The sequence below is a fragment of the Vanellus vanellus genome (genome assembly GCF_965231255.1).
Source record: "Vanellus vanellus genome assembly, chromosome: 24".
NCBI lineage: Eukaryota > Metazoa > Chordata > Aves > Charadriiformes > Charadriidae > Vanellus > Vanellus vanellus.
The window spans coordinates 7,168,239-7,193,238 of NC_138929.1; the positions used below are offsets into that span (position 1 = coordinate 7,168,239).

The 25,000-nt window shown below is 50.8% G+C and overlaps 1 protein-coding gene across 1 annotated transcript; it reads right to left on the bottom strand.

Annotated features, from left to right (window-relative positions):
- Positions 1 to 4,524: 4,524 nt before the first annotated feature.
- On the bottom strand, positions 4,525 to 5,314 carry LOC309681223 (olfactory receptor 6F1-like; the record flags this gene model as incomplete). The annotated part of the gene is given in 4 exon segments (XM_082495056.1): positions 4,525 to 4,641; positions 4,643 to 5,085; positions 5,088 to 5,151; positions 5,153 to 5,314. Coding segments are annotated over 4 exon segments (786 nt in total).
- Positions 5,315 to 25,000: the final 19,686 nt, after the last annotated feature.

Sequence of the window (25,000 nt, forward strand, 5' to 3'; positions counted from 1 at the left end):
GCCCTCTCCTTCTTCAACGGGTCCTTCCCCCTCCTGCATCTCTCCCACCCTTTATGCCCCTTGCCGGACCCTCCGAGTCCCCTCTTCCTATTCTCCCCACTTCTCTGCCACCTCTGTCAGTATGAGCCTGCTTGCATGAACCACTGCCTTTCCATGCAACTTCTCCTTCCCCTCTGCATTCCGCAGTTATTACTGCCCCGAATATAGCCCTTTCTCCTTCACTGTAACAGCCCCTCTCCCTGTCTACTCCTCCTCTCTTCCACTTGCCTGCCCAGACACCCATCTTCTGACCCATCTCTCCATGCATCACTAACAGCTCTCCCTATTCTTCTTCCCTCCCTGCACTCACCCACACTGGGATCATGGGCACATGTCCCCATTCTTTCCAGACTGGTGCTATCTAACTGCCACGCTTCACTGAGACGCACCTTACTCTCCTGTCTCCTCTTCTCTCCATCCATCCATCCATCCAACCGTGCACCTTGCACGCATCTATTTCGAAGTCCCTTCCAGACTTGTCCCCTTGCACCACTCACCCACACCAAGGTCACTCTAGATCCATCTAGCTGAGCACATTATCCTCATTTATTCTGGTCCGGCTCTATCCCACTGGCCACTCATTTGATGATTTCTCTGTGAAAAGATCCACCGGAGCTGGGTGAGCTTTAGTGATTTTTGCCCTGTCCTTCTCCTCTCTTGGCAGTGGCTGTGGGTAGAGCCCAGGTGCAGCAGGACCCATCGGCAGAGACCACCGAGGGCACCGGCATCAACATCAACTGCTCACACCCCAACATACAGACCAGGGATTTAATCTACTGGTACTGTCAGTTGCTGGGCCAAGGCCCCGTAGTCATCCCCTTCAGTCACAAGGACTCCAAAGCAGTGCAGGACCCCGTGGGGGGGCTGTGGGTGGCAGCAGACCGCCGGCTCACTTCCCCCCACTTGGGATGGGAAAGAGTCTTCCAATGAAGAGTAAAAAGAGAAAACTCCTGAGATTAGGCAAAGACAGTTTAATCGGTAAATCAAAAGCCACACACACAAGCAAGGGAAAACAAGGAATTAATTCACAACGTCCCATCGGCGGGCAGGTGTTCAGCCATCTCTAGGACTCCATCACACATGACAGTTACCTGGCAAGACAAAATGACATAACTCCAAACATGCACCCCTTCCTCCTTCTTCCCCAAATTTAAATAATGAGCATGACGTCGTATGGCATGGAATATTTCTTTGGTCGGTTGTTATTAGCAGTGCTGGCCATATGTCCTCCCACCTTCTTGTGCTCCCCCCAGCCCGCTTGCTGTCAGGGCGGTGTGAGGAGCAGAAAAGGCTGTGATTGCTTAGCAACAACTCAAAACACTGGTATGCCATCAACATTGTTTCTCAGCCCAAACTGAGAACATAGCACTACACCATTTGCTACAAAGACACTTAACTTCAGCCCAGATGATACCACAACACCGACACACTCCAAGCAGGGTGTAGACAGAAATTCTCCCAGACAGTGGTGGAGGTGGATGCACTTGGAGGAGGAATCGCGCCTGCAGAGGTGGCAGTGTCCGGCAGGGTCCGGGAAGGAGCGATTGCAGCTGCCGGCCTCTCTGGCTCCTAGCAAGAAGCAGCGCCTTTCTGCTCTGCACAGGGCGGCGGGCGGCACACACCCTGCTGCCCACGGGCAGCCACACAGCCCTCGGCCCTGCTGCAGGACCGTCCACTGCTGCTGCTCCACAGGCAGGGCCTGGGCATCTCTGCCACCCCACTCACATTCCCAGGCACTGTTACAACACACTCATTCAGTGCCAATACAAGCCCTTGCTTTGAAACCACGACCACAAGTGCTTTCTTGCTGCTAACTTTGTAAATATTTGTAAATGTAAAAATTACAAACCAAATAAGTAACCTATCAGCTTGTTTTCTTCTTCCCTTTCCCTCTGCTGCCACTCATGGCCACAGCTGGGAACAAAGCTTGTGGTAGGATGCACAGCTACTCTTATGATTTTGCCCCATGGCCATATTAGGCCACGTAGAAAAGAACCCTTCCCTGCCCTGTATCTGGTCATTCACAAGTGAAAAAGACCCATCAGCCAGATAGTGAACAAGACTCTCTGTCCAAAGCCTTATTGCACTTCCCCACTGCTAGACAGTGGTCCCGATCTTTTCCATGTCTCTTCTTGTCAGGAAAGCCAGCAGTACATGGCTGGGAGGAAGCCCTATTTCCCTGAGTCCATGCTGGTTTCTCTGTCCAACAACTGGCAATCCCATTTCAGTGATCTTCTTTCCTCCCATAGGCAACAGAAATACTTCTGGGCACCTATTCTCAGGCAATGGCACCCCAGCACTGCATGTGGAAGCTCAGCTGGAGGGTGCTGACTTTCCAGCTTCATCCAACCCTACTAATTGGAGTCTGACGCTCATGAAGCATCAGCCACTTCACCTGAGAAAGCCTAGTGTTTTGGTTGTTGTCCCATTGCTGCTCCAGCACAGTGTGCCTCTCCCAAGTGACGTGGGTCTGGTCTGCCTGCCCTGTTCCAGTCTCTGCATGTCCCTATTGATCTCAGAGGGCACTAGGCAACGTTGATGGGAATCAACAGCAGCCCTCATTGTCCTGCAGTCTGCTGTGTCTCATGTCCTGGGGACATTTCAGGTCCTGCTTTTGGTTGCTCTCCAGTCCTGCGGGCAGCACCCACAGACACAGTTCTCCCCCAAAAGCAAGGAATGCCGAGCATTGATTGATACTGGAGGATAGGCTCAGGCTCTTTCTCCAGCCTCAGTGGACTGTCCCAGGTATTTTCCCGAATGCCACAGAGAAAGAGGGCACAGCTGACAAGGGTGGGCATCAGCCTGTCCTCGGGCACTGGTGCCTGGGCCTGGCTGGAGGTCTAAAAGCCAAGTGCCCAGGACAGATGGATACAGGAGAATTGCCTCCAGAAGCAGAACTGCTCCGAGAAGTGAGGAGGAGACATTCAGTCCTGACTCAGTCAACCCATTTGGAGAGCTTGACACTCATTGAAATCAGTCCCACACTCTCCATCAAGGTGTGTCTGCCATGTTGATGCCTCCTCCTTCTGAAGTGGTCCCATGGACTCCCTTCCCTGTCAGGCTGAAGAAAGAAGAGCTTTGAGAACGTGATGCATCTCTTCTGAAATGAAAATCGTAGGAAGGGGAAAAGCAAGTGCCCTTTGGAAGTGCTGATGTCCTTCCAGTGAGTGTAAAGAGAGAGTTGGTGCCCAGCCAGCACTTGACAGCTCTGCAGGTTGGGGACTTTGCCGATCACATTAAAGTGTTTCCACAACAAAGCCCCAAATAGGTGGAACAATGGATTGTGAAAGACTGCTGTGGGGTTTTAGATGTGGAAATGCCCAGATAGGTGTAGTGTAAAGTATAAGAATATACATATTTTTAATTTAAAATTAAAAAGTACTTTCAGACACTGGATAGAGAAAGGAAGGGGATTGTGTACACTGTTGGCTGTCTTATGCGAGGAATAGTGGCTATAGGTAGACATACCAGACATTGCCAAATTTCATCTTGAATCAGAGCATGAGTCTGTGAAACAGCTGCAAGGATGGGGACAGGGAACTGCTGGAGCGAGTCCAGCGAAGGGCAACTAAGATGATTAAGGGCTTGGAGCACCTCCCTTATGAGGAAAGGCTGAGAGAGCTGGGACTCTTTAGCCTGGAGAAGAGAAGGCTGAGGGGAGACCTGATTATGGCATACAAGTATCTAAAGGGTGGGTTGAAGAAGGATGGAGCCAGGCTCTTTTCATTGGTTCCAAGTGACAGGACGAGGGGCAATGGGCACAAGTTAGAACACAGGAAGTTCCGTTCAAATACACGGAAACACTTCTTTACGGTTGGGGTGACAGAGCACTGGAACAGGCTGCCCAGGGAGGTTGTGGAGTCCCCTTCCCTGGAGATTTTCAAGACCCGCCTGGATGCAGTCCTGAGAAATGTGCTCTAGGCAATCCTGCTTTAGCAGGAGAGTTGGACTAGATGATCTCTAGAGGTCCCTTCCAACTCTGATAATTCTGTGATTCTGTGATGGGGCATAGATGCATCCAGAAAATATCAGCCTAAACAGAGAAATACATGCCCATTTCCCAAAGCAGTGAGCCACCTGCTGGGACTTCTTTAGGGGACTCAGACAAATCCCTGACAGCATGAAAAGCTCCACGAACTGGAACTATAAACCTGTGGGAGGACCACTGCTCTAGCGTTCATCAGAGAAGTGTTTCTGCATGGGGTTTGTGAGCCTTTCGAAGCACTGGTCTTTAGAGCACTGTGAGACATCCTGAGTGTACCCAGGAGGGAAGAGAGTGAGGTGGGAGCATTAGAATCGAGGCTCAGCCCAGCCTAAGATGGCTGTGAGGTGAGTGAGATGAGCTCCGTGGGGAACTGGTGTCTTCTCATTCCCAGTGATGCCCTGGTGCACTTACACTTTGGTGAGGAACTTGTGCAGGGTAGACATGATGGGAGGAAGGGGGTGAATCTGTGTGCTCTCACTGAGGCCCTTTGAAAAGCTGCTTTACTTTTTCTGGAAAGGCCACCCCAGAGCTTGCTTCACTTCTTTGTTCCTAAGGGTGTAAATGAAGGGGTTCAGCAAAGGAGTTACAGATTTGTGAAAGGTATTCAGGACTTTGTTCCAGATCCAGAGAGTTCTGCACCAGTGGCTTGGTGTAGACAAACATGATTGAGCCATACCAGGGGGCAAGCAGAACAATTATGGAGACGAGGAAGGTCACTGGCTCCACAGGCCATGTGTCACTGCAGGAGAGGGCAAGGCAGGAATCTATATCACAGCGGAAATGACTGATGACATCTGGCCCACAGATCATCAGCCTGCGTGTCAGAAAGACCAGAAGAGGGATGGCCAGAAAGCCTCCCAACGAGGAGCTCAGCACCAACTGAGCAGAGAGGACACTGTTCATGAGGGAGCTGTGTCTCACGGGGTAGTGTATGGCTAAGTAGCAGTCATAGGCCATGACAGACAGGAGAAAACACTCAGTGGAGCCTAGAGAGAGAAGAAGGAACAGCTGGGGGAAGCAGACATGGAAAGAGATGGTGTGATTAGTCCCCAGCATGACTCTACAGCTTTGGGAACAACACCCATAGTGTACCAGATCTCCAGGAAGGAGACATTCCAGAGGAAAAAAGTACTTTGGGGTATGGAGGTTGCTGTTCATCCACACAGGGGCTATGATGGATGCAGTGCCTGTTACTGTCAGGAAGTACGTCAGTGCAAATACCACCAGAAGGGAGACCCTGGAATATCGTTTCTCATGGACTCGTGGCCTTGTATATTTGCTTTCTTCCATATCTCAGCAGGGGAAGCTTTTGCAAATACATCCATTTCCTCCACTGACATCTGCTTCTCAGATGGGATGGGGGAGAGGGTAAGAAGAGTAAGAGTGAGAAAACTCCTGGGTTGAGATAAAGACAGTTTAATAAGTAAAGCAAAAGCTGTGCACACAAGCAAAAGAAAACAAGGAATTCATTCACTACTTCCCATCAGCAGGCAGGTGTTCAGCTATTTCCAGGAAACATCATGTTGTCTAATGGGAGAACAAAACCCATAACTATGAATGCCCCCTCCCTCCGCCTTCATTCTTCATCTCCCAGGTTTATATACCAAGCGTGATGTCATATGGCATGGAATATTCCTTTGGTCAGTTGGGGTCAGCTGTCCCGACTCTGTCTCCTCCCGACCTTTGGTGCACTCCCAGCCCACTCACTGGTGGGTGGGTATGAGGAGTGGAAAAGGCCTCGACTGCTTCGCAACAGCCAAAAAGATTAGTGCGCTGTCAACAGTATTCCCATCCCAAACCCAAAACATAATACATAGTGCTCTCTCTTCACACAGGCCAATTACAGAACAGCGAGACAGTTCTCTAAAGTGTGGCCAGTTGCTGACATGTGGGAGGTGTCTGAAGTAGCCATGTCTCAGGAGACTGGAAATGTCAAGTATTTGGTGCTGGATATTAAAGTGGTCTTGAAACCTCCAGGGTGGGAGATAGCTAAAGGCAACTGTGGACAGCGGAATACAGTGCGAGTAAGGTAAGGGATTCACCTACCTCATTTCCGAGCCCCTAACCACAGTTAAGGCCTAAGTCTTCAGTCTTCACGTGAGTGAAGATGCAAGTAAAGATCTAAGCGCAAAGTCAGACAAGACATGAGTAGGGGGAAATTGTTCTCCTGTCTCTCCAGAGCCAGTGTCTCCAGGTGAGCTACATATCTTTGCTCCATTGATGATCAGTGGAGAGAAATCGGCACTGGGAAGACTCAGTTCATCTTCTCCATACCCATCAGGCAATCCGTGCCTTACAAGCACCTATTTTTCTTCAGCTGACACTCAATGTAGACTACACAGCTGGCTTAGACAACACACACAAACACACAAACACACACAAGTCTTGAGCTCTAGGCATCTAGAGCTAGTGAAGAAGTCTCACACCCAAAGAGAGGCTTTCTATGCTGTCAAGGAACACCGTACAGGTGCTGAACTTCACAGATGCATCTTCTGCAAGTCCCATGTCCAGGGTGTCAACGTGGTTGAGAGGAGCCTGATCTGTGCTTGGTGTGAGGAGGAAGTGCCCAGCTTGAGCCCATTGACCCACACAAAGCTTCCTCCCTGCTATTCATCTGTCCTCGAGTACCTTGGACGTGGATATGGGGTTTAACCATGGCATGAGGGTGCTTGGAACGCAAATAGATATCCGCTTATTGCTTAGGGTCCTAGTGACAAACAACAGGAAAAGGGAAGATATACTCGATGCCTGTTTCTCCTCAGTTGTTATTGGTATGGCTTCCCCTCAGGCCTACCACATCCCTGAGCCTCCCCACAAACTCTCTGGGAATGAAGCAGCACCTACAGTGTAAGTCCTGTCCTGTTGATGGAGGGGGAGTTACAGCACAACTGGGTGGACACCTGGTGGCCGGTCAAGGTCAATACATCACAGGCAGATAAAGCAAGGAGAACCAGCCTAGAATAGCCATGATATTATTGCTGGAAGTACCAGAGATGTCCTGTCCCTCTTCTCCCATGCCCCATAAAACCATGGTGGTGCAGAGATCTCTAAAGAGTCCAGTTACTTGTGTGTTGCAGAAGTGAGGTGAGGCTCCAGGTGAGGGTTGATCATACCCATTAATCCCATTTGGACTGTTTTTTCCTGCCCTGGTTTGGTGGGGACGTGGCTTTGCCTGCATGCAAATACACATTGCCATTGTGCAGTGCTCTGTGCACTTTTGGCAGTGGCTTCTTGTGCTTACTACAGACTCATTTCCCAGCTGTGCTCTCTCGTAGCGCCCACATGATTTCCCTGTGCCTCCTCAACATCCTGCTGGGTAGGTGCAGTCAGGAGGTGGTCACCAGAGTAAAGGGACCTCACACACCTGAGGGACCGGCTGCACTCCTCCTAGTGCTGGGACACAGTCTGCTGGGAAGGCAGGGGACTGTGCCCATTCCCCTGAGGCAACACAGCTTTCTTTACAGACCAAGCAGGGTTCTTGAAAGGCCATTTGTCTGCTGGACAACCCCAGCTTCTAACAATGGCTTACTAGTTGGAGAGGTGTCAGCATGTTGTGAGGCAGCCAGTCCTGCTCTGAGGCAACAGCCCTGGGGGGAGGGAACCACACAACATGGGGGGCACAATCCACCCCACTGCGACTTGAGCAGATATGGGAGGAAACTTTTCACCCACTGGATATTAAAAGTCTTTCCTGCTAATGGATCATGGGCTGTGATATATATTTGGGCACTCTCAGAGCCCACCCCAAGCTGTAAGCGGTGGGATCCCTCCTGGCTGCAAGGTTAGAAAGACTTTTGGAGACAATTGTTCCATGCCTCCCTCACCGTGATTCTGTTAATATTCATCATGTTACTCCTTGTATAATGGGGCAAACTTCCATGAATTAGGTTTATTTCTGACCCGATACCTAGCAGAGTCAAAACCTGTTCCTTCTTATGCTGGCTCCACAGTGTTACAAGAAGAACACAAAGGTTCATTCCTGCCCATGCCTGTCCCCGTCCCCATACCTGCCCCTATGCTGAAGAGGGAATGTCCCTTCCCTGGGCTTGTTTGCATGGAAGGGGGGATACCATGCCATGTGCCTTTGCTCTGCCCCGCACATTTGCTGCCCAGACCCCTTTGAGCTTCTGCGCCTGCATCTCACGTGAGGCCAGTGCTTCAGCTCCAAACATCCTCATGTCCACTCCAAGTATGGCAGTAACAGCCAAACACAGCACAAGTTTTCCTTCCCTTTGAAAGAAGTGAATAATTCAGGTGGGCTGCGACATCCAGCTAGTTCCTCCTCACTTTCCCAATTCACCAGAAAAATCACCAAGGCCAAGTATCTTGTGACAACCCCCCATGACTGTGTGGGGCCAGCCAGGCATTTGGTCTATCTCTTCTTCGCTGAGCTTTCTCTGCAAAGGCATTTCCCACTGGGACCTCCCAACTACACCAAATGTTTTGAACCAGAAGCTGCTGGTTTGTTTTGATTCCCATAAGAAAAGTACGGAGGCTCTGTAAGGTACTGTTTAAAATCCCACTTCTTAGACTAAGACCGTGAAGAACGAGAAGGCAGTAGAGATGATCCTACATCCTCCAGATGCTAGGAACCCTAAGCTATGTGCTGTCGACTAGGCATCTCCAATAAGGGCACAGCACCCCACGCAGGTCATGCCCATGAAAGGCTTACCCCATTTTGGTCTGTCAAGCTTTTAGAAGATTTTCATAAAATAAGCCAGCTCAATTCATCATTTCTGCTGTCAAACAGAAACAAAGTTCACACGAGAACCTCGTACTGTACATTTAGATACAGGCAAGGACACCCAGGCAGTGCAATCACTGGCACTGACCAGGAGCTGCCTACAGGCGCATCGGTTCCGGTCGAGTGGCTGAGTTTGTCCTCTGCCCAAGGGACTTGAGCAGCACAACACAGCTCTGAAGGCCAAGCTCTGTGTGTAGCAGAGCACAGCAGAGGCGTGAGCCTCACTAGGTTAACTGGCACATGGATCACTAGCACCTCAATGCACAGTGCCCTTTAGTTGGGGGCCACAGCATCCTGCCAGTTTTTTCCTTCACATGAACAAGCACCAGATCTTGAACCTGCTCAGAGCAGCTTTCGCATTCTTGTTTCTTAGGGTGTAAATCAAGGGGTTGAGCAGGGGAGTGAGAATCACGGATCAATGTAAAGAACGGGCACTGCTTTGCCTAGTGACCCTTCTGAGGGGGCTTCCACGTAGGTGAAGACACGTGGGCCATAGAAACAGGCCCCAGCAGTGAAATGGGAAGCACGGGTTGAGACAGCACAGTGCCTGCCTTGCGCACAGCAGAGCCCCGGCATGATTTCAACCACCATCGAAAAAGAACACCCTCTGGCAACAATGCCCTTTCCCAGATCTCCTTGGTTGAACAGCCAAACTGGAGGTCATGCCAAGAACCAGTAGCAGCGCTCTGGTACTGCTTTGGCCAAACGACTTAGTCGTCTGTCAGAAGAAATGCCACCCTTTCCTTCCCTACAAGGATGACTGCAGATGGTATCATCATTGTGAAGGATCTGAGGTCCCTCCTGCTTATTACAAGGTTTAGTGCAATGGGGTTGGGAAGTCCACCTGTGCTGCTGTTGATGATGGTTATTAATAGTATGACGAGGGAAAAAAGATTTCAGAGATGCAAGTGAAACTCCCTCACACAGCTTGTGGCCTTCAGTCATTCAGAGATATGCTTCATGAGCCTTAATCCCTCTTGATGGAGGACATGGGTGTGGGGATTTCCATCCTTCCACTTGTACACTTTTGTCAAGACACCTGAATTTTCATACGGGAAATAGGATATGAGACTGTCGCAGCTGCCAAGAGACATTTCCACTGATCAGGAATGGTGAGATTTACATGTAAAGAAAATCCTCTTCCACCAGAATGACAGCCAATTCCTGACCACAGACTCTGGGAGGACAAACGAAGCAGTCAATGGTTCAGAGCTCTTGCATGGGAACCTAGTGACCTCGTCCTTGCTCATGTTCACAGTCTCCTGCATGGTGTGTATCAGAGCCATTTGATCTCCCTCAGAAATACACTGTTTCTCTGTCCCCATTTCTGTGCTGACTGCCCTCAGCTCCCACATCCTTAGCTCCACTTTCCACCCGTGGAGCATTCACCAGCATGGGTGACTTTTCCCAGGTATTCCCAACCATGCGTGCTGGCCATGACCACTAGATTGGGTAGTGGAAGGGGGAGGAAGGTGGAGTAGTAGCTATGGGCCATCCCAAGAGCTAGTCCCTGCTTTACCACTCTTGCCATTCTGCACAGCAAATCACCTTCTGGAGCCCCACAACCACCCCCTGTCACCCCACAGCAGCTCTGGCCATAGCAAAAGGAATGCCCTTCCTCAAGACCTTATGGGGCTGATGACCCCTCAGGGCCTCCTGCCTTTCTGGGTATTTGTAGGCAGAGACACAGCAGGGCAAGACCTGATGGTCACTGGCAGCAGAGCAGCCCAGGATATCTTCCTCAGCTCCAAGGCATGGTGCTCAAAAGAGGAGCCTCTGCTGGCTGTCCCAGCCATCCACTCCTCTGTGAATGGAGAAGGGTCTCCTTGTGCCCTCACCCACTTCCACCCCAGAGGAACCCCTGTTCCTTTGGCAGTGTGGGAAGTGTCCACAGAGGGAAGGAGCACACGGAGGCCAGGCTTGAATGCAGCAGAACTTTAATGAGTGAAAAGAGGGAAACAAAGTCACTCCAGGTGGAGGTTGCCAGTTCATGGAGCCCTGGCGGCAGCTGAGACTGTGCAGTTCGTGGCCATGGGGAAGATTTTGCATGATGTCTGTGTGCCCCATAGAGGGGCATAGAGGAGACAAATGTACCCCACCAGGTGTGCCGTGGTGAGACCTTGCTGCCAAGGAGAAGCGAAGCAAGCAAAGAAGAAGGAGAAAAAGACAAAGCCATTCAGGGATACTGCAAACACATTCCAAATCTCGATCCTTTGCCCAGCACCATGTTTTGAGTTCCTCACGGTGTCTCCCTGGGGCTTGCCCAACATCGTGATCAGAGGAGGCACCTTCTGCCACTGTAGCGGCTGGAAATGCCAGAGAGGTCACAGCACCCAGAGGTGATGGGCACTCCATCACAGCTGAGGATGCTGCCAACAGCAGCAGAGGTGGAGGATCCCACAACGGTGTTCTGTGGGAAGGAGCTGAGGATGGGTCCGGGCAGGGTCACCACCACGGGAGGGGGCTCAATGACGACAGTGGAGTTCTGGCACTGCCTGACACAGGGCTCATTGCAGCTGTTGGCCAGCGGGGTCGGGCCGCAGGGCCGGCATGGCAGGCACTGGTTGTAGCAGGACATGTCTCTGGGCTGCAGGTGCACCTGGGAGAGGAGCAAGGAGGAAGCAGAGCACAAGGGTGGATGAGGACCAGCCCTGTCACCCTGTCACAAAGGAGACAAGGCCACTACTGAGTGGGGAGCTGGAAGCTCAGCCAGGAGACACACAGTCTTAAACACCCTATGAAGTGCAGACCAGTCTGCACAATGTGTCTCCTACTGCATAAACCAAAAGCACCCACTGCCACATCCCAGCCTCACTCTAAGCAAAACTTCTCCTCACTTCCCTCTATCATGACAAGAAGATAAAAACCACAGGACAGGAGACAGACAATATCAGCTGAGAGGTCCATCGAGGAGAGATCTCTCTGTGGAAGAGAAGGAGAAGGTGCCCAAGACTCACCTGGTTCCCAAGGAGAAGCAGGCAAGAGAAGTGGATGAGGGAGCAGGGGCTTGGGCTGGCTTTTATACCTGCCCTTCATGGCCACAGGACCAGAGACACCCTTTGCAGAGGTAACAATTTCCTGACAAGCTCATTTTAAACACAGACCATCACAGCTAATGATATGGGCTGTGCTTTGGTTCACAACACTGCTGCCTTTTCATTTCCAGACTTGTGCCATGCCCATTCCAAAATGAAGGCTTCTTTTGAGCACGGGGATGAAAGGCCCCAGGATTTGCAGGGCAGGAATGCAGCAGTATAGGCAGAAGCATCATTTTAAGTGCTGGAAGGGTACAGAGCAGGCATGTGAGATTAACCTGGGTCACCCTTCTTGGACTGTTTGAAGCGTCACTCTCAGGAAGAACCTCCAGCCTTCCTCAGCTGGACACAATGGGCTCCTGTGCATGAGGACCTGCCATGTCCTTCTCTTCCCTTCCCTCCTCAGCTCACCTCAATGGTCACTTCTTGCTGCTTCCCCAGATTTATGTGTTGTGCTGCTAGATTTTGACCCCACCCTACCTAACACTGCCCAGTCCCCAGGGGTCCTCAGCAGAATCCATAGTTCTTGCTCTTCCTATGTGTGTTCTTGCCTTTTGTGTACTTGTAAGCAGCCAGGTTTCTGAGAATACACACAGGAGCACAAATTTGTGCACGATTCCACACCAGTGTGCCTGAGCCTGTGTGTGTGTCTGTCCTTGTGTGTCAGTAATCTAGAGGGAATGTGCTGGTTCTGGCAGAGACACCGTCTACTGCTCTGTCCCTGAGCAACACAGAGCAGCAGGTTCCCAGGGTCAGAAGGAGCCCGAGTGCAGCTGAGTGGTGATGGCATCAGCCTGTTGGAGACCTGTCCAGGGAAGAGGCCCTGAAATGCAGCCCCTGTCTCCTGAGCCCTCCTTCTCCTGCCTCTGCAGAGCTCACACTCCACTACTGCCTATTTCAGGCCCCACCAAGGATGGTTTCAGTCCACTTTGCATCCTTAGTTGAATTCGGCATACCACTACTGGGAGTGCCTCAGCACGGCTGGCAGTCCCTGCTCCCTGCCTCTCCAGGCCAGGACACAGCTGCTGTCTCCATCACCAGAGAGTTCAAAGGATGCGGGTTGCTCTGGGCAAGAGGAAGGCTGAGCAATCCTGCCCACCTCGTTCTGGCCATCCCTGAGTGCATATGTTGCCAATGCAGTGCTGGTGGTGTCTGGTTTGGGACTCATCCCCCTCTCATGGCCATGTCACTGCCAAATGGACTTGTGCAGCCCACCAACCTGATGCCATGTCAGGCAGGGGCTGAGGTCTTGGATCAAACAGGTACTGAATGAGAGGAACCTGAAGCCTGACGTCGCGGTGCTGTGAGTGGAAGGTCAGACTCTGTGGCTTGCACAGGAAAGCCAAAGAACTGGTGACTGCTTTGGACTTGAGTCAACAAGGACCTTCATGCCCCATATTGGAATCTCACTCCAAGTGCCCAGCAACTGCCCCTGGGAGGGAAGGGATGTTGGATTCAAGACCACATCCCCCACAGCCAGCTGCTGTCCCACAGGGTTGTCCAGTATAGACCCTCTTTCTGACAAGGGCTGTGCACAGTGGGGAAATTTTCTAAGCCCATCTGCCCTCCTCAATATCGGTCAGCCTGAGCTCCCATCCAGCTTGGAAAGAGTAGAGCTGAAGGCTTCACCCTTCCCTTTTGACACCTTTATGAGATGAGTGCCAGGGAGCTGTGCTGGGAGAGCTCAGCCAGGGCAGATTCCCCTCTCCATGGAGCTGCTGTTTCTGAGCTGAGGCTCTAGTGTAGCCAAGGGCCAAGCTCATTGCTTTCTCAGGAGGTAACAGGCCCTGTGGAGAAGGGAAGGGCAGGGGAGGGGTGTACCTGAATTTAGCAAGACCTTTGACAACCTCTCTTGTGCTGCCTTTATGACCAAATTGGTGACAAATGGGTGGAGTGATAAGGTGGGTGGAAAATGGGCTGGACTACCAAGCTCAGAGAGTTGTGCTCTTGGTGCAAAGCCCAGCTGACTGACACTTATCAGTGGGGTCTAGTAGTAGTAGTAGGGATCAGTAGTAGGACCAATGCTGCTTAATGTTTCCATGAACAGTGGGAAATTGGGAACTCCCAGCATGTCTGTAGATAACACCCAGAGAATGGAATGGGTGATAACTGTGAGACACAGCTCCTGTTCAGAGGACTTAGAACTCTCTACGTGAGACACCTGAGGACTGAGTTAGAGGAGGGAGGACCATGGACTTGTGAGTGATGATGACAGCTGGGGAGAGAAGACAGCTTACTTTTTCTTTTCCATTGATGGCTGAGAACATCCAGCAGAACCCCGGGCTCTTTCCTTCCAGACCTAGATTTGAATGTCCAAGTTTCCAAGGAGACATTTCGAGAAAATAAGAGCACTGTCAAAACAGCCAGCACTTAACGGCCAAAACTTCCCGTCATGCCCCGGTGTTGGGCCGTTCCCGTTGCCCCATGGCTCCTTCACGGCACCGGCGTGGCCGTGGCCGAAGTGCCCGTGCCGGGGACAGCCTCTGCCCGCACTCCCGCACCCGCAGTGTCGCTGCGGGCAGCTCCGCTCCGGCCGGGCTCTGCCGCGGCGCCGCCTTCCTGCTCGCTGCGCGCTGCCAGCCGCTCTTCCCGGGCCACTGGGACGGCGACCCTGGGGTGGGGTCGGTGTGGTTTTGGGATGCCTTGTCCGCGGGCAGCTGCAACACCCGACCAGGCCCGCTCAGCTCCCGGCCCGGCCCCACCGGCGGTGCAGAGCTGAGCTCCGGGGCGGAGCTGGCGGCGGAGAGGAGAGAAGGGGAGGGGAGGGGAGGTGTCGGCAAAGTGAGGAGGCGGAGCGGCCGGAGCAGAGAGCCGGGGCTGGCGGGGGACAGCGGGGCGCGGGCGGCGGAGCGGCGGGATGCGGCGGGGCCGGGGCGCAGGGCTGGCGTGGCTGGCCGCGCTGCTCCTGGGTGCGTGGGGCTGGCGGGGGTGGATGGGGGCCGGGGCTGTGTCCGGGCTCTTCCCCGGGGAGCTCAGCGCCACCTCTGCCCTCTCCTTCTTCAACGGGTATTTCCCCCTCCTGCATCTCTCCCACCCTTTGTGCCCCTTGCTGGACCCTCCGAGTCCCCTCTTCCTATTCTCCCGATTAATCCATCTCGTCTGTCGGTACGAGCCTGTTTGCATAGACGCCTCTTTTCCTACACACCCTCTGCTTCCCCTCTGCATTCCGCAGTTATTACTGCCCCGACTATAGCCCTCTCTCCTTCACTGTAACAGCCCCTCTCCCTGTCTACTCTTGCTTTCTTCATCCATGAACCCATCCCTCTTTTCACCCATCTCTCCATGCATCTAACATCCCTAGCCCCTCTTCCTACTCCGAGGTGCCTCTCTCACCTCCCCCTCTGATTTCCTTCACACCTGTAAGCACAAGTTTGTTTTCCTGCACCGTGCCCTTATTCCATACACCCACTCATCTCCCTGTGATTTCAGCATTTATTCTTCTTCAGAATTCAGCCCATCGTCCTTCCCTGGAACACACCCGACTCTCCTGTCCCCTCTCCCTCCCCCTCCATCCGTCCATGCACCTGACTTTCATTCTGTCTCTCTATTAATCTGTAACAAAAAGCCTCCCAGACCTTTTTGCCTCCCTCCACGCACCCACATGAGGATCCTGGGTACATGTCCCCATCCATTCCGGACTGGTACTCTTTCACTGCTACTCTTTCTAAACATTTCTCTGGGGAAAGAGCCATCAGAGATAGGTGATGTGTGGTGATCTTTGGCATGTCCTTCTCCTCTCTTGACAGTGGCTGCGGGCAGAGCCCAGGTGCAGCAGGAGCCGTCGGCAGAGACCACCGAGGGCATTGGCATCAGCATCAACTGCTCACACCCCAATATACAGTCTTATGACTACATCTACTGGTTCCGTCAGCTCGCGGGCCGAGGCCCCGCATATCTCATGCACACTCTTCAAGGCTCCAAAGCAGTGCGGAACCCGTCGGGGCGGCTGTGGGTGGCGGCAGACCGCCGGTCCAGCGGCCTGTGGCTCGCCCGGCCCCGGCGCGGGGACGCGGCGGTGTATTACTGCGCCCTGGGAGCCACGGGGAGAGGAGCCGGGGCTGCGGCCGGGCACGAACCACCGCGGGCGGGGCCGGGCGTATGTCGGGGTTGGGGGGACAGCCCCGGGCGGGCCCGCCAGGGGGCGCTGCCGCTCCGCCCGCCGGGGCCGCCTCTCCCCGCCCGGCCCCGCCGCGGGGCGCTTCCCCCGCCCGCCCGGCCCCGGGCCCGGCATCGGCATCGGCATTGGGTCCGCCGAGGCCCTGCGCCCCGGGGCGGGTACCGGTCGCCCGGACGCAGCAGAGAGTGCTCAGGACAAGTACCTCACCTGCTTGTCCACCTCTTACTCTTTCCTCAGCGTCCACCAACGACCACTGGTGGAGAAGAGGGCTCTTGGGGAGAGACATAGATGCTCCAGTGTCTTTACCTCCTCGCCCAAGAAGCCCAGGAACAAAAATGTTTTCCTGGTCCTGCATGTGGGGATCAGGGAAACCCTCAACATGTGAGCAATACACATCAGCCAGGCACTGGATAAGATTCCCTGGTCAACCTCTTGAGCTGATCCCTCGATTTTCATGTCTTTCCTCCAGCTCTGGTGTCTCACCAGTGCTGTGCTGGGAGGACCCCTCTATCCTCGAGTTCCTCTGGTTTCTCTGCCCAACAGAATCCTGCTGGGGGCTGCAGTTCTGGGCTCCGGTTTGTCCCTCTGTGTATACGTCTCTTGTTATGCTTAGTCTGTTTTGGAAAGCAAAGAGCTGGCCCTGGAGAGCATCTGTGGTGGAAGCTGACAAAAGCAGGCATGGTGGCAGGCCACCCTGGTCTAATTACTGGAGTGATGCCAGCTCAGAAGGCCATGACTGCAGGTGTTTGCAGTGAGGCCTTGTGAGGTGACAAAGAAAGCTCAGTCTCTGTCCCTGGAGAAAAATGTCTCTTTGAGGCACTGGAAGGTGGATGAGAAGCCCCGTTCCCAGCTGGGTGGATCCTACATGGAAGTGGTATTCAGGTCTGTCTTCATGCCCAGCTGTACACCAACACCTCTGAGGCATACACTCAAGAGACAGTTTTCTCTAAGGACAAGAGCCTTTCAGTGTCTTCAGGAACCCTCACACCTGAGCAAGTTGAGGAGAGGGGATGTGGAAGGGCGTGTGGAAGGTGAGAGCTACTGGTTCACTTAGGCTGTCACATCAATTCCCTTTTCCTTTCAAAGGGAAGAGGTAAAAGGGAAAGTGATGAACAAAGCATACAATGCCACCAATCTCTCAGTAAGTGACAAGGGAGACAAGGGGGAGCCCAGAGCTCTTCAGCCTCTAATTGATGGGCCATTAGGAAACTGCAGGTGTGGCTTTGAGGTGGGTGAGGCTGAGCTTTGGAATTGACAAGAAGCGACAAGAGGAACATTAGGATTATGGAGGTCTGAGCGTGGGTCCTGTGGGACACGGCAACACTTGTTAAGGAATGCTTAGGAAAAGGGTCAGAGGTGGGGGTGGGGCGGGGAAAGTGGGAAGTGGAGAGGAACAAGTGGAGGCAATAAAGAGGAGGAAGGCAAAAAAGGAGCCATCTGATATGATCGTGCTGAAAGCCGTTTTATTACCATACTTGAAGTGTAATATACTTTTACTACAGCGTGGGTTAGATCGTGTCTTGTGCTCGTTGGCCTTTAACCTTATACACACAAACTATTATTGGTTAAATACAGCTGTAGCAATACATATTCAGCATCTATTTAGGGGTTGCAGCAGCTTCAGTATCAGCGTGTGAATTCCTCCTGTGAATTCCTCCTTCATGTGGACCTTCAGACTGTACCAGCTTGTCTTTTACCTCTTCTGTTGCACAAAGTTCATAAGCTCATTATTTCAACGCGTCCGTTGTTTTCCAAAAAGCTTCCCACAATTCCCCCCTTTTTGTTTTAGTTCAGCGGCCCAAACTCCCTCTAAAGATTTCTGTATTGATTGCTTTACACAAGATATTATACATGGCACAAATATCAAAATTATCAACACTATAAGGACAACTAATAGTCCTTGTTTTAAGATTCCTTTCAACCATCCTGTTAACCCCCATCCTTCAAAGAATTCATCAAGCCACGAGTGATCGATGGTTAACTTGTGCATATTAGCTCTCAGCTGGCTTAATTGCTTATGAATTGAGACTGAGTGGTCAGAAAGATTCATGCAACACATACCTTCAAATTCCTCACACCCATGACCCTGCACTAAAAGCAAAAAATCAAGAGCAGCGCGATTTTGCGATACACCATGCCTAACACTATCTACATCTATCAATAATGTGCTAATGATATCAGAGTTATAATAAAGGCTGTAACAAGTATGATTAGCATGAGCAGTATCCACTAAACTCTCATTTAATAAGCTACTATTACTAACATAACCTTTAAAATCTCTTAAGCGTATATATGGAAAACTGATCAAACATGTTCGACAAGGATCGGAAGGCATAGCCATTGACAGGCAAAAAGCCTCTTGGCCTGTTTGGTTGGCCCAAGTTACCCATATTCTGTCTCGGTGAAATGTCAAAGATACTTTCTACTCCTTCATAAAGAAGGCCCAAACACAAGATTAATGCCCAAAAGGCCATGTTCCACGGTTGGCTAGCTATTTCTTGTCTTGCTCCTGGACAACCGGGTCTTCAGCCAGACCCTTCCAGGCCCTGATCCATCTGGCTGGAATCCAGCGAGGGCCTCTTTCTGTAACGATACAAACATACCCTCGGCCAATATATCGCAGTTCAGCGGGACCTTTCCATGCTCCAGTTTCAGGGTCCTTATACTGGACCAAAATACCTTGGTTGTGTTCTTTATGTCCTGATCCCAAAGCTTGACTGTGAATCACTGCAGGGGGCTCAGTGTCAGTTCCCACTAACCGTAAAAAATTCATTACATATATTACCTTCTGTATTCGTGCTACAGGAGACAAATTCTCCTCCCCTCCCCCTTTTTGTTTTAACAGTAACTGTTTGATTACTTGATGCACACGTTCTACAATCGCCTGTCCTGTGGGGGAATGAGGAATACCTGTAACATGTTTAACTCCCCAGAGGTTCCTAAATGGTTGCAGGGCCTGCTAAGTATAAGCAGGACCATTGTCTGTTTTAATTTCAAGAGGAACTCCTAGTGTGGCAAAACATCCGTGTAAATGTAGTTTTACATGTCGAGCTGTTTCCCCAGACAAAGGGGTAGCCCAAATAGCATGAGAAAAGGTGTCTACTGTAACATGTACATATTTAAAACGACCAAAACTTGGTACATGAGTAACATCCATTTGCCAAAGCTGTAATGGCCGTAGTCCCCGGGGGTTGACTCCTAAGCCCACCCCCAACATTTGTCCTTGACAGTCAGGGCAAGCCTGAACGATTCCTTTAGTGTCTGATAATGGGATGTCAAACTGTCGAATTAACATTTTCGGAGCCTGATGGAAAAACATATGTGAGTTTTGAGCCTGCTGGAATGCATTAGGAGGCGGACCATTCCATGCAGCGGCCACTAATTGATCGGCGCCCTCGTTACCTTCCACTAAGCTACCAGGAAGGCCAGAATGGCTACGAATGTGGACAATAAAATAGTCACGTTTACGGCAATTTATCAGTTGCCATAGCTCAGTTAAAAGTTGACTAAGTCGGCAATTATTCACTTCTTTCAAGATAGCGTGTTCTAATCGTTGCACTATACCAACAACATACAGAGAGTCACAAACAACATTGACAGGTTCTTCTGACCAATTTCTAAATACTTCAAGAATGGCATATAACTCCAACGTTTGAAGGGAATCAGTAACGTCACCCATTAAGCGCTGTGAATGCCATTGCCCATTGTGATGCCACACATACCCAGCCTGATGACTGTTCTTACTAGCATCTGTAAAGACGGTCAGTCCGTTAACCGGTCTCCTAGAGAACTTTGGAATAATTTCAAAACCGTAACGGAGCAAAAACTTGATTAATCGATGAGCTGGGTAATTAATGGTAAGATCTCCAATGAAAGCATTCAAAGCTAGGGGTAACACAAAATCGTTTTGCAATACCCAATTAAAGTATTCCGCTAGAATAGGGACATAGATAATAGCAGGATCAAAACCAGCTATTTGTCGACATCGTTTTCTTAGACGAATGATCACTTGGGCAATAGCTTCCACTTTAGTCACAATGGTTTTTGACAATTGATATGGCAAAAATATCCATTCCATGATACATAAAGGATCAACCTGTTTTTCATCCCATTGTGCCAAGATAGAAAATGGCTGAATCCCACCATTAAAAATAAAGGCTTGAACCTGTAGCTCGGGATTCCAATGGCTGGCTTTAGGCATAGAGATTTTATCGACAATATTTTGTAATGCCTTTTTCTGCATTTGAGACAACTGTCGAGGTTCTCTCACTTCGGGAGACCCCTTTAGCAAAGGCATAAGTGGTGCAAGGTCATCATTAGTGATACCACATATTGCACGTACCCATTGGATATCACCAATCAATTTTTGAATATCAGATAGTGTTTCTATTTTCTCATTTAGAGTTACTTTTTGTGGAGTAACTGTAGTTCTAGATATGATCCAACCTAAATACCATGGTGATTGCTGCTGCATCTTTTCTGGAACGATAACCAATGCAGCTTTTGCTAACTCCTGCTGAAAAATAGGTACAACAATGTTAGGATTTAACTCTTTTCCCGCAATTAAAATGTCATCCATATAATGATAAATCACAAAGGTACTAAATCGTTCCCGGAGTGTTTGCAGAGCCCAAGAGACATACAGTTGAAAAAAAAAATAAAAATTTTTTTTCTTTCGTATCATGACCTGACTAGGTAGTTCTGGCTGCAAGGTTACCTTGCCGACATTGTCGCTGCAGGTGCCCCATCTTACCACAATTATAACAGCGTGCATTAGAGGAGGATCCTTTGGCTCCTCTCCCATGATTAAGCAGCGGCTTAACAGCAGCGGCAAATGCATTGGCAAGATACCCAACGTTCTCTTCAGCGGTTCCTACTTTTGCACATGCATCCATCATGTCTTGCAATCCTGCCGATTTCGGTAAAGCCTGCAAAATACGCTTACAAATTGAATTAGCATTTTCTACTGCAAGTGACATCAACACTGACTCCTTTGCTCCAGGAGCCAAATCCATATTCCTTTCAATAGCTGCAGTAAGCCTATCAATAAATTGCATATACAATTCATTCGGTTCTTGCTTAACAGAAACATAAGATGGAATAGGTTTTCCAGCTTCAGGAACTGCTTTAAAAGCTGCCAAAGCAAGCTCCTGAGATTGCTGCAAAACCTCAACAGCCATGTGCATTCGTGCATTTTCTGAGCTAAACCGACACCGACCCACCAACATATCAAAGGTAACACCAGATAATGGATCGTTTATCCCACGGTTTGCGTTGTTATCTGCGGCACTATCCGCCAAAATTTCAAAGGCACTTTTAAAATGTAACGCTTGGGACGGAGTAAGCAGAATTTTAGCCAAACGATAGTAATCATTAGGCACCAAAACCATACTAGAAAACATTGCACTAAGCATTTGCTGTGTATAACTAGATGTCAACCCATATTGTGCAATAGCACTTTTTATTTCCTTTAAAGTTTTCCAGTCGAAAGACTGCCATGCCCTTTCCCCTTGAGCATTAACTACTACTGGAAAAGCATGAGGCAAATCAAGAGGCAAAATAACCCCATCTAGCATTGCTTCTTTTATAACTCCTTTCCAACGCCGGGCAGCTGTATCATCTGCCGACGGTTTTCCCTGTGGTGGAAGAGGTAAGTCATCAGGCAATGGAACATCGCAGGGGTTAACGTTCTTTTGTTGCGGCATCGACAATCGTTCTAAGCGTCGCTTCAGAACGGTTAATTGTCTATCTACGTCCTCCTTTGAATCATAGAATCATAGAATCATAGAATCAGTGAGGTTGGAAGGGACCTTTAAGATCATCAAGTCCAACCATTAACCTACCCTGATAAAAACACCACCACTTCTAAACCATGTCCCTAAGCACCTCATCTACTCTTTTCTTAAACACCTCCATGGATGGTGAATCCACCACCTCTCTGGGCAGCTTATTCCAATGTTTAATAACCCTTTCAGTGAAAAAATGCTTCCTAATATCCAATCTAAACCTGCCCTGACATAACTTGAACCCGTTTCCTCTTGTCCTATCACTTGTCGCCAGGGAGAAGAGGTCAGCTCCCATCTCTCTAAAACCTCCTTTCAGGTAGTTGTAGAGGGTGATAAGGTCTCCCCTCAGCCTCCTCTTCTCCAGGCTAAACAACCCCAGATCCCTCAGTCGTTCCTCATAAGGTTTGTCCTCCAGACCCTTCACCAGCTTTGTAGTCCTTCTCTGGACACGCTCCAACACCTCAATGTCCTTCTTGTAGTGAGGGGCCCAAAACTGAACACAGTACTCGAGGTGAGGCCTCACCAGTGCCGAGTACAGGGGGATGATTACTTCCCTAGTCCGGCTCACCACACTATTCCTGATGCAGGCCAGGATGGTGTTGGCCTTCTTGGCTGCCTGGGCACACTGCTGGCTCATGCTCAGCCGGCTGTCCACCAACACCCCCAGGTCCTTTTCTGCCAGGCAGCTTTCGAGCCACTCCGCCCCCAGTCTGTAGCGCTGCATGGGGTTGTTGTGACCCAAGTGCAGGACCCGACACTTGGCCTTGTTGAACCTCATACCATTGGCCTCAGCCCATCTGTCCAGCCTGTCCAGATCCCTCTGCAGAGCCAATCTACCCTCAAGCAGATCAACACGCCCCCCTAGTTTAGTGTCGTCTGCGAACTTACTGAGGGTGCATTCGATCCCCTCATCCAGACCATTGATAAAGATATTAAAGAGAACAGGCCCCAGCACCGATCCCTGGGGGACACCACTTGTGACTGGACACCAACTGGATTTAACTCCATTTACCACCACTCTCTGGGTACGGCCATCCAGCCAGTTTTTTACCCAGCAAAGAGTACACCTGTCCAGGCCATGAGCAGCCAGTTTCTCCAGGAGAATGCTATGGGAAACGGTGTCAAAAGCCTTGCAAAAATCCAGGTAGATAACATCCACAGCTTTTCCCTCGTCCACCAAGTGGGTCACCTTGTCACAGAAGGAGATCAGGTTTGACAGGCATGACCTGCCTTTCACAAACCCATGCTGACTGGGCCTGATCACCCTGTTCTCTTGCATGTGCCGTGTGATGGCACTGAGAATGATCTGCTCCATGACCTTCCCAGGCACCGATGTCAGACTGACCGGCCTGTAGTTCCCTGGATCCTCCTTCCGGCCCTTCTTATGGATGAGTACAGAATGAGTACACAAACAATGGCATGGGCATGTCTGGGGCCTTGTGCTTAACCCAGAGTGTTCCAGACACATGTAGCCATGTGTCCCCAGCTCTCAGCAGAGTCCACAGTTGGTTTTGTTCCTACGTGCCTTCTTGTCTTGTGTGCACTTATGTGCAGCTGTGTTTGTGTGGATGCACTACAGAAGCACAAATTTTTGGATGACTTGATGCTGTTGTGCATTAGTATGTGTATGTGAATCATTGCATGTCTGTAATCACAAGGCAGTGTGCCGGTCATGGTGCGGAAACTCCCATGAGCACCACAGAACAGCAGGTTCGCAGGGTCAGAAGGAGTGTGAGTGCAGCTGAGTGGTGATGGCACCAGCCTGTTGGAGACCTGTCCAGGGAAGAGGCCCTGAAATGCAGCCCCTGTGTCCTGAGCCCTCCTTCTCCTGCCTCTGCAGAGCTCACACTCCAATACTGCCCATTTCAGGCCCCAACAGCAACACTTTCACTCCACTTTGCATCCTTAGTTGAATTTGGCATAACACTACTGGGAGTGCCTCAGCATGGCTGGCAGTCCCTGCTCCCTGCCTCTCCAGGCCAGGGCACAGCTGCTCTCCCCAGCACCAGAGAGTTCAAAGGATGGGGATTGCTTTCTGGGCAAGGGGAAGGCTGAGCAATCCTGTCAACCTTGTGCTGGCCATGTCTGAGTGGATCTGCTACCAATGTGCTGTTGAGTGTGTCTGGGGTGGGACGCAGCCCGCCCTCATGCCCAAGCCAATGCCAAAGGGACTTGAGCTCTTCACAGGCCTGGTGCTGTGCCAGGCAGGGGCCAAGACCTTCTCCCAAACCATCACTGAATTACATGAACAAAGCATCTGATATAACTGTGCTGTGAGCGGAAGAATAGGCTCTGTAGGTTTCAGACCAAAAGCCAAACTGATGACAGATTTGATGTTCATGCGCAGAATGTTCCTGTCCCACATTGGGATCTCAGTGTGAGTGCCCAGCAGCTGCTTTTGGGAGGGAAGGGATGTTGGGTTCAAGACCACATCCCCCACAGCCAGCTGCTATCCCGCAGGGTTGTCCAGTATAGACCCTCTTTCTGACAAGGGCTATGCACAGTGGGGAATTTTTCTAAGCCCATCTGCCCTCCTCAATATCGGTCAGCCTGAGCTCCCATCCGGCTTGGAGACACTACAGCCAAGGGCCTCACCCTTCCCTTTCGACGCCTTTGTGAGATGAGTGCCAGGCAGCTGTGCTGGGAGAGCTCAGCCAGGGCAGATTCCCCTCTCCATGGAGCTGCTGTTTCTGAGCTGAGGCTCTAGTGTAGCCAAGGGCCAAGCTCATTGCTTTCTCAGGAGGTAACAGGCACTGTGGAGAAGGGAGGGGCAGGAGCAGGTGCTCTTAAAAGCCCAGGAGAAGGCCATCCCCTTGTCTCAAAAAACGAGCAGACGGGGAAGACGACCAGCCTGGCTAAATAGAGAACTTTGGCTGGACCTCAGGAAAAAAAGGAAAGTTTACATTCTCTGGAAAAGGGGGTTAGCAACTTATGAGGACTTTCAAGATATAACAAAGCTATGTAGGGGGAAAATGAGAAGGGCCAAAGCTCAATCAGAACTCAGCTTGGCCACTGCAGTTAAAGACAATAAGAAGAGATTCTTTCAGTATATCAATAGAAAAAGGAAGACTAGGGAAAATGTAGGCCCACTGGTGAATGAGACAGGTGCCCTAGTGGTGGAAGACACAGAGAAGGCAGAGTTACTGAATGCCTTCTTTTCTTCGGTTTTCACTGCTAAAGCTGTCCCTCATGAATCCCATACTCTGAAGGCAAAGGGGAAGGTCTGGAGAGAGGAAGATTTTCCCTCAGTTGAGGAGGACCGGGTCAGAGACCACTTGGCCAAGCTGGACATTC